At 37.5% G+C, this 13,678-nt stretch overlaps 2 protein-coding genes across 4 annotated transcripts in view; one reads left to right on the forward strand and one right to left on the reverse strand.

The window, feature by feature from the left end:
- DSG1 (desmoglein 1) overlaps positions 1-6,109 on the reverse strand; it is a 44,106-nt gene extending 37,997 nt beyond the window's left edge. Inside the window, exon 1 of the mRNA XM_086372884.1 lies at positions 5,859-6,109. Within this exon, the coding sequence (XP_086229010.1) occupies positions 5,859-5,906 (48 nt within the window). The 5' untranslated portion in view covers positions 5,907-6,109. The remainder of the gene's footprint in view (positions 1-5,858) is intronic.
- The window catches only part of LOC147345978 (uncharacterized), a 302,780-nt gene that overhangs the window by 166,671 nt on the left and 122,431 nt on the right, over positions 1-13,678 (forward strand). The window lies entirely within an intron of this gene.

The raw sequence follows: 13,678 nt of genomic DNA on the forward strand, positions 1-13,678 counted from the left end.
GAAATTTTTTGATCATGGGAAAGGCATGATAAAATTGTGGGTTTAAAAGATTACTCCAACCGCAGGGAAGAGGCAGTGATTACAGGCCACCAGCAGCGAATGTTTTACATCAAATTAGGCCGGAGATGCAGAGTTGAAGGGCAGCAGTGGGAACAGACCAGAAAAGATTAAAGGAGAGATACCGCATGGGTGGAACTGACAGGGCTTGAGAACCAATGGGACGTGGGAGTCAAGAGAGGGAAGAATTTCAGGCGATGGCAGTTTTAAACAGGCAGATCAGGAGCAAGGGCATAGCAGAATTTAGCAGGTTAGAACACGGCAAGTTTAAGATGCCAGAAAAGGGCCTGGGTGAAGAGGCTTAGCTATTTGAAAACCACATCAGCGCCATGAACATTGGTGCTTCAGGCCTGATATGTGGAGGAATAACTGCTCAGTTTGCTTAGTTGAAATCATGGGAGAATTTGAAATCCCTCAAGAATACAGCCAAGAAACAGCCTGGGGATAAGAATGAAACATGGGAATTCCGACATTTATGTAACTGGGAACAATGACAAAAAATAAGAAATGAAAAGGAGAAAAAGAAGTGGCTGAAAAAACAGGAAGAAAATGTCATGCAAAATCAAGGATGTCAAAGGAAGGGAAAACTGAAAGACAGACAGGGTGTGAACCATATCAGATGATATGAAATAGCTGAGCAGAGTGATTCCTGAAGAAATCTGAGGTTTTCTAGGACTTTGAATAGGATGCTTTCAGTTGTACGGAACAGGTTCCTTTTGACTGAAAGAAATTGGGGAATAAGATAGAGGGGAAAAGGACATTAAAATAGTCACTTTCCCAAGGAATTTGGTGATAAAAAAAAAAATCAGAAAGATGTGATAGTAGAATTAGATTACTAATAGTGTGCAAGGAAATATTTTTGGAGAGGGAGACGTGTTGGAGATGAAAGTCACTTGGTTGGAGAGGGAAGTTGAAGGGCACTATCCTGAATAATTTAGACTTTGTCTCTAAAACAAGGATAAGGTTATTTGGGGGAAACCAGGGGACTAGTTTGGATTATGAGATGTGTTGGGGATGTGTTCTGTGGAGACCATGATGGAGATGCACTTAGGTATGAAGACTGGTCAGGCTGAGTACATCTCAGCTCTTTTGTCCACTGGATATGGGTGTTGGAGTGAGTCACTTAGCCATTCAGCGCCTCAGTTTCCTCCTCTGTATATGAGACTAAAGCCCTTTCCAATTAAAATATTCTAAGAAAGCAGTGAATAATTCACTTAAAGCACATCCTCAGTGAACCTTCCCTGCATCTCTATTTTAGGAACCAATCCATATATATATATTTTTTAAAGCCACAAGACACAAAATTTCATGCTAATATCAATGATTCTAATTAAGCTCATTTTTTTCTTTTGATATTGAAGTTTACATTTCTTTACATATAGTAAAAATGGTCTTGAAAGTAATAAGTAGTAAGGACAACTTCTTGTATTTAATAATTGTGTTAATCTTCAACAGTCACATGACAGTTTTTAAAGCATTACATTTTGTGTCTGTTATGTATATCATAAGAATGAACCTGAGATAAAGCCAAAATATGATAGATTGATTCTTTAAAAAAAACCTCCTGTTTTGTCTTTCCTTTGTATTACTTGGACCATAGCTGGAGTTGACAGCATGTTGGTAGGTCATTCTTCTTATTTGTTGATTGGTTTATTTATTTCTTTGACAAATATATAACAGATGTTTGAAACCAGGGCTTTATTATTAAGTCTTTTGAAGGATTTAAGCCCTAAAAATATTATGACAAGCCTTAGATAAAATGTACATGTATACTGCATCATGAAAGTAACAGGAAAATTCATCGTGGCTGTTTTCATGTGTAATACCCTCATGATTATTTGGAGTGTGTGTGTGCGGGTGGGGGGAGGAGAAAATAGAAACCACCCCCAAACTCCCTATTTACCTCTTGTATTCCCTATTTACCGCTTCTTTGTGAATTAGATGTCTACTGAGCAATCTCACACCGGTGCAAGGCACTATGAAGGATACAGAAGTGACTTAGACACAGAACCTGCCCTCGAATAACTTACAGCCAGGTAGTTTCATGAGCAGCAGGCCCTTGATTTGTGAAGCTGTGGTTGTTTATTAGCCAAGGCTGTGCTCTGTGCTTGTAGACCAACTGAGATCAGCAACCAGTGGCATTTAAACCACTTTGACTTGCCTAAGTCCATTAGAGGACATTGCATGCCAGGCAGAGCCAGCAAGAGTGACATGACCCAGTGCTCTGGAAGGGTGCTCCCTCACTGTGGGGAGCACAGTAAGTCTACCGAGTGTGCTTCTTTCTTCAAGTGTCAGGCCAGCGCCTGTTAGGACATGGAGGTAGCCAACAACAATGTTCTTGAAGAATGTGTAGCTGAAAAGTTATCAGAAATAAAGTGCTCTGGGAATATAGACAGTGTTATTTTTCTAGATTCATAAGCCTTGTTAAGTAGGTGAATTTTGTCCTTTAGCAGCCAAGTCATCAGATTTATCCAGTTAGCATTTCCTAGTTCTTTAAGTTTTTCTATAGCCTTAATCAGACACAGTAAATGATTTTATTCTGTAGCAACTCAAACCAATTAAATGATGACAGCTTTGTACTCTTTATTTTCATAAGAGTGAAAGAACAGGCCGATCTTAAACCTGCTGTGAAATTCCAAAGCTTTTAAGAGCATTATGATTTTGCTTAAATACAATTTATACATTTGAATTAACAGGTGAACAGAAATGCCGCTTCCGTCTTCTAGAAAATATTTTACTGAAATTCTGATATCTGTAATATGTATCACTGTAATATGAGCACAAGAAAGCATAGAACCCTCCCTTTGCTTCTCTTCTGTGGTGTCTGTACTAGTTCGTTAGTTCTTCTCTTGCTTTAGGCATCAATAAACACAATTATGGAAATTCAAGATTCTGGTTCACATAAGTTGATGAACTATGTAATAAAGTATATACTATAGTCCGTATATTTTAGCCCTGGGCTTGAGAAATACTCCAGATAAAACCTGCTTATATACTTAATAATTTCAGCTAAGTTCAAACTGTGGAATTAGTTTATCTGGTGGTCAGAAGCAGTTTTTTTTTGAGGGAGGTATTAACCATGGAAAGAGGAGAAGTGAGGCTGGTATGATCAACTGAAGAAATCAATCATTCTTGGTAGTAAAGATGAGTTTATTTGTTCTTTGAGTGTATGCTGCAGAAGTTGACTTTTATAGAAAAAGATGCCTTGATATCTGTATTGATTTGAGTTGATTGATTGGACCTGGTGAAGTTGCAAAGCTAGTTTTAGAAATCAATTGAACTATAAAATTCTATTGGTTCTACTTTGCTTTTTCACAGTCACCATGCCATCCCTTATACCACAGTTACAGCCACTCACAAAGATTTCTTATATTTGATACAAAGTTAACTTTGTTTTCTGGTGTAGAACTCATTCTAACCACCCCAAGGCCCCTGCTAACCACCCATATTCACACCAATCTCATGGAAACAAAAAGAAAGAAAGAAAGAAAAATAAATGTAGCATTAATAACATTTCTTTGGCCTGCAATGTTATAACAGCTGTAAGCTAGTGTCTGTTCAGGCATCTTGCCTAAATAATTGAATAGTCCTGTGGCAAGCTTGGCCTCCATAAGAAGTTTCTTCTGCTTTATTCTCCCTGATCTAACCCTCTAATTTGAACAAAGTCTTGAAACTTAAAGGAACATTGAGCAGATTACACAGCATACTTGTAATACATGGTTGCCTAGCTCTCAGTGGCTTTGCATTAAAGATAGTTATCAGTTTAAATGTCTTAAAAGTTTTCAAAATTGCCCAAATATGCTCCTTAATGTAGATTTTCACTTACCAGTTTTGAGCAGAGAATATAAAGACTTTATATAGATTTTTTCTTTTTTTTTAATTGGCAAAATCAAACATTCAGAATAAGTGTAGCAGAAAAGTTTGCTATAGTGATGGTTCACATTCAGAAACAGTATTTTAAAGCAAAAATAGATTGGATAACTCCAAAGGATATTTATCCAGATCATCTGGTAAAATCAGTAGTAGAAATAACGTGATTTTTCTAAACCTTAGAAAGTGAAATTTTTAAAAAAAGTTATGATATTTTAAATGAAAGATTTCAATTCTTTATAAAATAAGTTCTTTAAGAAATAATTTCCTAATGTGTATGAGAAACTTATGATTGATTCCAAAGTAAAATATGGCAAAAAAACAAACAAATGATTCACATGCAAACAGGCAAAAACAATCCAGACTCAGAAAATAAAGGACAAAGGCCCAGAAATCTCTCTACAAAGAGAGAAAGTTACATGAAAATATATGGTTTTGATAAAATGATATGCTGTACTGAAGAATGACGAGATACAAATGGCTACTTAAAGGAACTTTATAGGATGTAATTAATTAGAAATAATCATTAAAATTTAAAAAGGCATCTTATAGATTCAATGAAAATACATAAGCATCTGAATAAACTTTAATCAGCTGACACGATAATGGACCTGAATTAGATCAAATTTATATGAAATTAAAAACAAAAGTATTTTCTTATTTCATAATTAACAAACACTCCTATGTTCAAATGACATACTGTGTGGTACTCATTAATCCCTGCCATGTCGCAAATTATGAAATTCTCAGTATCAAGTCCCTGGAATAAGGCTAATGTTTGAAGGGCAGTTTGGAACTATATAGCGACCACTTACTGATGCTCATTTATTAATAAATCCACTGGTTATGGCCTCTCAATTAATAAAGTGAATTCAAGTTAACCAGCATATGTTGAATCAAAGATCTCACTTGTTACTATAGACACCCAAAAATCCAGTTCAAAAATGAAGCAAGTAGAGACACATATTCACCACAGCACTACATCCTGCCAAATTGGAAGACACGATTTACCTGGCATTTGCCTCTTTGTATTAGATTAACATTATTGTGAGAGAGACTACAATTTTCAATTTTCAACACAAGAGAAGTTGATACAACTCACTAGTGCTGCACTTAGAAGTCGTCTCTAAAGAGAGAAGACTAAAAAAGTGTAGGGTTGCAATAATAAAGTATTTTGTTATAGTTTCTCTGATCATCAAACATACAACTTTTGTCTCATGGTCATTACTGACTTTCCAGTAGTAAGAACCATTATCATAATAATTATACTTATTCCTTAATTATAGCCATTCCTTCACCTACTATGTCATTTATAAATCTCCCATACTGGCATTCTTTTTGAAATTAAATAAATGTTTTAAATAAAATTACAGTTTAGAAGTGTGGGACGTCTGATATTAGTGATATGAACCCCCAACCACATACAGAACTGATGAGACTGGGTGGTGAAGCCAGTTACAAACAGCTATGATTTTAATTTATATGGATCTTATTTTTACATTTTAAAAACTATAGTGAATCTACCAGCAAAGATACCAAAAGTATGGGAAAATGTCTAGATTAAAAACCAAGATACACCTGTGAGATTAGTTTTCAAAGCCCAGCTGCAAAAGAGAATTTGAACAACAGAAGGCTATTAAGTAGTGATCTGACTTTCCCAAGTTCAGTATTTCCCCGGCATGACTTGGCAATGACTTCGATGTCAGAGATGTGATATGGTGAGTTGACACTGATGCACTAATATGATCTTGCAGTCTTCAATTAAGGAGAGAAACACTATTTAAAAATCTAGTCCATAAAAATCACCTTATCATTAGCATAAACTTTTAATGGGTTTAGGTTAGAAATAACACAAAATAACATTTTCCTAAAAGTTCTCCCTTGTTTACCATGAGAACGATGATGGAAACTTTTTAACAGGATTCACTTACCAGGAAAATGAACAGCACCACAGCTGCTCTGAAGAAGGGCCAGTTCATCGCTGCTGGGTTCTCTTACATCCAAGATCGAGGGAGTTTTGTTTTTTCTTCTCTGTTCTTTCTCTTCCCCCCACTCAGCTGATGTCTGCTTAAAAATAATTTCTCAGTAGATGTTCTTACATGCAGGCTTTGAGGTGTTTCTGCCTTCTCTGGGAGCAGGACTGAAGGTACGTATAACCTGTCTAGATCCCCACCCTAAAAACTTGGGCTGGTCTCCCTGAAATGCTTAACAGGATCATCATTGCTCGCAGGTAAAAACTTAGGGACACACCCTCTTCCAGCTGAAAGGCAGCTCTCTGTGGGACATGGAAGATTCACCCCTTTACTGAAGGTTTCCAGTGGCAGGCATTTAGAATGATCAGAAGTGTGAAGAGCTGTACAACGGATAGGGGTTTTTCACCCTAGGCTCTATTTACAGGTTGTTCAGCTTCTTCCCATATTGAAAAGGGAAGTGGAGTCTGAATGTTTATACTATTCAAAGAGGATTCTGTGACCCACGTTCATTGCCAGACCTTCAGGTCACAGTAGAACATTATAAACTTTCCATTTCAGTGGATGTTAGGAAACAGTCATTTTCTGAACTATTTTTAAGAGACAGAAACTCTGCTAATGTTAGGAGTGAGGATTTTTTTATTTAAGCATTCGTTCAAACAAACAAAACGTACATACTTAACGATTTTACTTACAATTTTAAGGTCCCTTGGGTAAATCACAGTTCCCTTTAAGTGACCAGCCAAAGTCCAGGGACGTCTCTATTGTCTCTCTAAATGAATATCTTCTTTCCCCAATTATTTCTCTCTTTTTAAGGTTCTGTCCTTTTCAAATGGAGTAAAATAAAATGTAAAATATCACTAGGGCAGATTAAACGTAAACAATCAAAACCACCAATTAAAATCTCAGTGATAATTTAAAAAGTGAAGATCAGAGCCTGAAATACTAATAGAAACACAGAAAGCTGTTCTTCAGGTGAGGTGGGTTAAAAGTCAGTGACGATTCCCAAGCACAGAGCCAAGAATCTGTATAGTGAGCCAATTAGAGCACAGGGAATACACTGGAGAAAAAGCTGCCCACACATGCAAATAGAAGACTGAATGTAGCCCTGAAGTCTGTGAAAACAGTGACTGTTGCAGGAAAGCCTTTGGAAGTGTTCTAAGGGTAATCTCCTCTTCACCTGGCAATGTCTAGTATAAATATTGTGAGTGGCAGGAAGTCTGTGGAGCTAGAAATAGCAGTCTGGAACAAGAGATCTATCTGGTAAGATGTTGATTATGGTCAAAAGGATGTTAAAAATTGTCCCAGAAAGGAAAGGTATCTCTAAGGGTCAGAGGTTCTCCAGAATGCTGTCATTTCACTATAGGTGTGTGGCTAAAAATGTTACTCCCTCAATGGTTTGGAAATGTCATGCTCTTCCTCATGGAGCGTAGAAGGAGGAGATGGGCTGCCTATATTTACTTGCATAAATGGTTTAAAAAAAGTGAATAAGAATACTTATGATAGGAATTGGTTGATGTGAATAATTGGATCAACTTTCTCATTAGTCAAGTAGGATAGAATGTAAGTATCGACCCATGACTTAGTCTGAGCAATGTATTAGTAGTAGGAAAGTCTGACCACAAATGGCTGAAGACTCACTGGGCATGGGAGATGGAAGGATCTACATTTACAAGCCTCCCAGTGGCAAGCGAATGTTCTTTCCACCTTGAATTCTGGGCATGGTGCTAAGATGTACACTGGTCCTCTTCATCCATGGAATGACTCTTCCCCACACCCAACCCTGGCTCCACCCCTAACTCAATGACTTGCTCCACAATCCGAACCAAGTGGAGCATCTGTAAGGCAGCAGTGTCTCCAGGAGCCTTCTGGAGAGGAGGTGTGGGAGAACCTGGATATTGCAGAGCAATGGCTGTCTTAATTATCACATGAGAACGAGTGACATTAGGTAACAAATGGAGAAGGGAGGTTATGAATCACCATTCCTCCTCCTTCATCTCCTTCTCTACCTTTTTTTCTCTACTCATCTTAATGTCCTTAAAGCAGTGTTGTTCAGTAGACAAGTTCCTGAAATGTGGAAATGTTCTCTATCTGGGAGAATACTTGAATCGATTGTGGATCTGTGGATCCATTATGCTAGCCACTAACCATATGTGGCTATTGAGCAATTGAAACAGAACTCAGAAACTAAAACTTTTACTTTAAATTTAAATAACTGCACGAGGCCATTTTTCTTGTTTAGTCGCTATGTTATGTCCGACTCTTTTACGACCCCATGGCCTGTAGCCTGCCAGGCTTCTTTGTCCATGGGATTTCCCAGGCAAGAATACTGGATTGGGTTGCCATTTCCTTCTCCAAGGGATCTTCCCAACCCAAGGGTCGAACCCACGTTTCCTATACTGGAAGGTGAATTTTTTACAACTGAGCCATCAGAGAAGCCCAACCACATACGGCCAGTGGTTACCATACTGCCCCAGTGCAAAGAGGTTAGAGCATCATTGTTTTTATTATCTTCTATCTTATCCTAAGCCTAATTCCTGTTCTTTATCAATTCAGCTCTTTCTAATGAAATCTACCCTATTCTTTTTCTCAGTTGAGGGAACTCTAGCTTTCTGCTTTTCCATTCAGCACATTTGATTCTTTTCCTATTATCTCAGTTGCCAAGTCCTTTATATTTGACTCCTTGCTGATCATATTTCCTAATGCCAACGAGCTGAGAAACTAAAACAGAGGCAACAGCACACAGCTCTCATTTCTGTGGTCATGTTTCCTTAAACATTTCTTCCAGTCCCCTTACCTGTAACTCTCACCCCACTAAAACATAACTGTGCTGTACAAGGTTGCTTAATCTACCTGTCTCATTACATCCTGATTCTACTGTGAACAATGTTCAGGATGTGCGCTTCTACTTACACCCCAACAGTTCTTCCTTCATGGGAATTTGATGAAATCTGGGGTGATTTTTCTGTTTTGTTCTTTTCCTGGTGTTTTCTGGGTAAAATGGACAGATTTTCTCACAAGGACCAAAATTCTTGGGGGAAGGGATTTTGCTCTTTTCTAAGGCATTGCACACCCTAGAATGTCATGTCTACATTTCTATATTTTTTTTCACAGCTTGGGATATCGTAGTACCCTCTTGAAAGACAAAGCAATCAGCATCTTTCACGGAAGCTGATGGATTCTACTGATCTAGAATTTCTTAAGCCTTGCTTAAGCAACTGTTCTATCCCCGTTCGTTTACATGGCACCCACTGGGTGGACACATACATTCCAGAAAAACTCTTTGGAATGTGTTTTTATGTTATATGTGAGCCTCTGATGTCATATATATATACCTGCTGCTGCTGCTGCTAAGTCGCGTCAGTCATGTCCAACTCTGTGCGACCCCATAGACGGCAGCCCAACAGGCTCCTCTGTCCCTGGGATTCTCCAGGCAAGAATACTGGAGTGGGTTGCCATTTCCTTCTCCAATATATATATATATATCTAAATTATATTAATAAGCTCTAGAAATTGTTTTAAAAAATAGATGAAAGATATTTTTAAAAATCTTAAAAATGGAGAAGAAATTGAGAGAAATGTTAAGGATAATAGAACCAAAATCTTTTGTATTTGCCTCTATGTTATATGGATGGAGGAGCCTGGTTGGCTGCAGTCCACAGGGTCGCGAAGAGTCGGACACGACTTAGCAACTTCACTTTCACTTTTCACTTTCATGCATTGGAGAAGGAAATGGCAACCCACTCCAGTGTTCTTGCCTGGAGAATCCCAGGGACGGGGGAGCCTGGTGGGCTGCCGTCTCTGGGGTCACACAGAGTCGGACACGACTGAAGTGACTTAGCAGTAGCAGTAGCGTTCCTATGAGAGGTATTGAGCCTAGATCTTGCTCAAGTTGTTTAAAATCAGACTATTCTTCAATGAGTCAAATAAAAAGTCTGGGGGATCGAGCAGCATTTGATTAAATGAGACTTTTCTTTTTGTGTATAACAGTCAAATGCTATGCCTGATCCTTAATTGGATTCCTGATATGAACAAAACAACTCTAGAAATAACTTTGGGGATACTTGGAAAATTTTTTAAATAGGCTGTTAAGGAATTATAAATTTTATTGGTAATGTATATATGAATAATTTGTTATATTGATTAATTTATATTTAGGATTATATTTTATAATTATATAAAATTATACAATTGATTATATAACTGATACAAATTAGCTAAGTATAATTTTATTTCTATGTATGAACATATTTATTGATGTATCTTTATTTTTTATTAAATTTATTTAGTTTTAATTGGAGGATAATTGCTTTACAATATTGTGCTGGTTTCTGCCATACGTCAACATGAATCAGTCATGGAAGCAGCCTAGATGCCCATCGACAGATGAATGGATAAAGAAGTTGTGGTACCTATATACAGTGGAGTATTACTCGGTCATAAAAAGAACATATCAGATTCAGTTATAATGAAGTGGATGAACCTAGAACCTATTATACACAGTGAAGTAAGTCAGAAAGAGGAAAACAAATATCATATATTAATGCATATGTATGGAATTTAGAAAGATGGACTGATGAACCTATTTGCAGGGCAGCAGTGGAAACGGAGACATTGTGGCCACAGCTGGAGAAGGAGAGGATGGGATGAGTTGGGAGACTAGCACTGAAAAGTATGTCTGTCTTTTTAAAGATGCATGCTGAATTATGTAGGAACAAAATCTCCTGATGACAGAAGTCCTTTTCATGGTAATTCAGCAATAAAATGGATGAAGTGAATATGGCAAAATGTGAACTGTTAAATCTAAGTGATGGCTTATGGTTTTCTATTTGTTTTCTGTATAGTTGAGAATTTTTGTAATAAAATTAAACATAATGATAGGTAGGTGTTGGCAAATTATAGCCATGGGCCAAATCTGGCTCACTGCCTTGTTATTTTATTGGGACACAACCATTTTCTTTGGCTTATGTATTGTCTGGCTATGTTCCCTCTAGAACAGCAGAGCTGAGTAGTTATGACAGAGACCATGTAGCCTGCAAAGCCTAAAATAATTACTTTTCTGGCTCTTTACAGAAAAAGTTTGCTGACTCCTGCACCAGATGGATAGATTTTTTTGTAATACAAAATATGATTCATTAATACATTAGTTGATTTTAGGAGAATTCAGAAGATTGGAGATTACGGAAAAAAATCAGGAAGACTGAAAATAACCACCAAAATTAGAGCAATTAATCACTGAGGAAAAGATACATCTTTATAATCAAATTGTATTTTTAGCTTTTTATTTTCAGAAAGACTTTTTAAATTCACTAAAATAGTCTTCAGTCTAACTCTTCTTCCTTTCCTTTAAGTCAGATACAAGGAGACTTTTCATTTTTCTCTAGTCAGTTCTAGAATGAGAGTCCAACATCATCACATCTTTATGTGGTTTTCTCTAAATGGAAAGATTATTAATTGGCAGGGGAATCCTATGTGACTCTGAAAACACTGGATCCTACTGAAATATCTTACCATAAAAGTAGTGAAGAGATAGCTATTGTCAATTCTTTTTTTTTAATTAAAATAATAAAAAAATTTTTTTGGTTCTACTGGGTCTTTATTGCTGCTTTCTCTAGTTTCTTTTGTTGTGGAGCAAAGGCTCTAGGTGCGGACTTCAGCAGTTGCAGCACGAGGGCTTCCTGGCTCTAGAGCGTGCAGGCTTCGGTAATTGTGGCACATGGGTTCAGTCACTCTGCAACATGTGGAATCTTCCCAGACAAGGGATGGAACCCATGTCTCCTTCATTGGCAGGCAGATTCTTCATCCACGGCACCACCAGGGAAGTCCCAAAACTTAAAAAAAAAAAAAAAAAATTCTCATTGAGCATCCACCGCATGACTGCATATTCAGTATTGTGCTAGGTGGAACTTTGAAAATAAGTTTGAACTCTGTTTTTAAAGATGTCACCCATAGCTGGGACACAACCATGCTCATTGGCTTTTATACTGTCTATGGCTATGTTCCCTGTAGAGCAGCAGAGCTGAGTAGTTATGTAGCCATCACTTAGATTTAACAGTTCACAGTTTGCCATATTTACTTCCTCCATTTTACTGCTAAATTACCATGAAGAAAGTTTCTGTCATCATGAGATTTTGTTCCGACATAATTCAGCATGCATCTTTAAAAATAAAGACATACCTTTCAACGCTACTCTCCCCGTTCATCCCATTCTCTCCATCCCCCACTGTGTCTCCAGTGTCTACTTTTCCACTGCTGCCCTGCACATAGGTTCATCATTACCGTCTCTCTAGATTTCATATTACTGAAACAGAAGTATTACTACTCCCTTCTGGATGACTGTCCAACTCACACATGTGTGTATTAGGTACCACTGCAGGGTACTCTTTGAACTTCATATGCAAGTTCAGTCCTCCCTTTTACCTGTAATAAATTGTCATCAGTTTAGTTCTATGAATTTTTTTTCTTTGGCTTCTCTCAGGGAGTCATACATGGCTAAAGCAACTTGGCACGCATGCATACACACACGCATGTCCCTAGGGACTAGGGACTGGAGTTACAAAGATGGGTGCAACATGGTTTCTGCCCTTAAGTGGCTCCAAATGAGCTGGGATGAGAAAGAAAACAGATTTTTTTTTTCTACCAACATGTTAAATAGAAATGCACACAAGGTGCTTTGGGAACCTACATGTTTATGATACAAAATTCTTGATTTCTTCTTTTTTCTGTAGCTTACCTAAATCAACTCTTGCTATATTAATACTTTAAATTTGTATCTGTGCCTCTCTGTCTTTATTATTGCTGTCATAACTCCCTTCCTGGCCCTCTTCACCTGGCATTGCCAGGCCATACCTCTAATTGCACTTCTGCTTTCTTCTCTTTAGTCAGTTTTGTATTCATTTTCCACAATATTCTTTCTGCAGCATTGCTTTCCTTATGCCATGTCTCTTCTCAGGAAACTGCAGTAACCATATTTCCTCCCAGGTCAAAAGGTCTTAATATTGCAACCTCTTGGAGACAAATTTGTGTCTCCAACTTACTATATCTGGTGCAAACAAAATGCAGTCAGCCTCAATGGTTTTAATATTTTCCAACATTGCCTTTCATTTTGGAAGACTCTGCTTTTGATGATGGTGATACTGATATGTTTCAGCAACATATGTTCATCGGTATCTATCTAGAATATTTTCCATTTAAGGGTAAGTGTATAGCCTATGAGATGGTAGAAAGTTTTATTCACTGTTTTCAGAAACAATTATTTGCCTGCAGTTTTAAAAAATCAATCCATCAACATTCTTGAGCCCTACTAAGGACTGTACTAGTTTTTAGGAGAGGTGAAAATGGATAATAGAAGTTTCTGTCTTTAAGAAGGCTAAAATCTTGACTGGCTCCCAAGGGGGTGATGAGGCTTCTCTCTATTTCAAGACACTCTGAGGTATGTGCGGTAGGGAAAGTGTATAGTAAGTATTCTGAGTTCTGCAAAAGGGAAATAATTTCCACACTAAGGGAATTGGAGAATATTTCATGGAAGTGGTAGATTTTAGGATGACTACCTTCTCAACGAATGGAGATGTAGATGGCAAAGAAGGTAAAAAGGGATATGTATTTTTCAGCCCAAACAGGAGTCAGATTAGATCTAAGTATATTATTTAGGTTGTTCAAGGTAGCAGGGTTGATGAACTGGTGGAATATGGAGGACTTTGAATGCCCTGTTGAGGAATTTGCATGGTATTATACTGCAGACCAAGAACCAGTATTTACCTAGTCAAAGCTATGCTTAAGGA

Source organism: Bos grunniens, chromosome 24 (assembly GCF_055505025.1).
Source record: "Bos grunniens cultivar Pamir isolate PY7600 chromosome 24, Bosgru_T2T1.0, whole genome shotgun sequence".
Taxonomy (NCBI): Eukaryota; Metazoa; Chordata; class Mammalia; order Artiodactyla; family Bovidae; genus Bos; species Bos grunniens.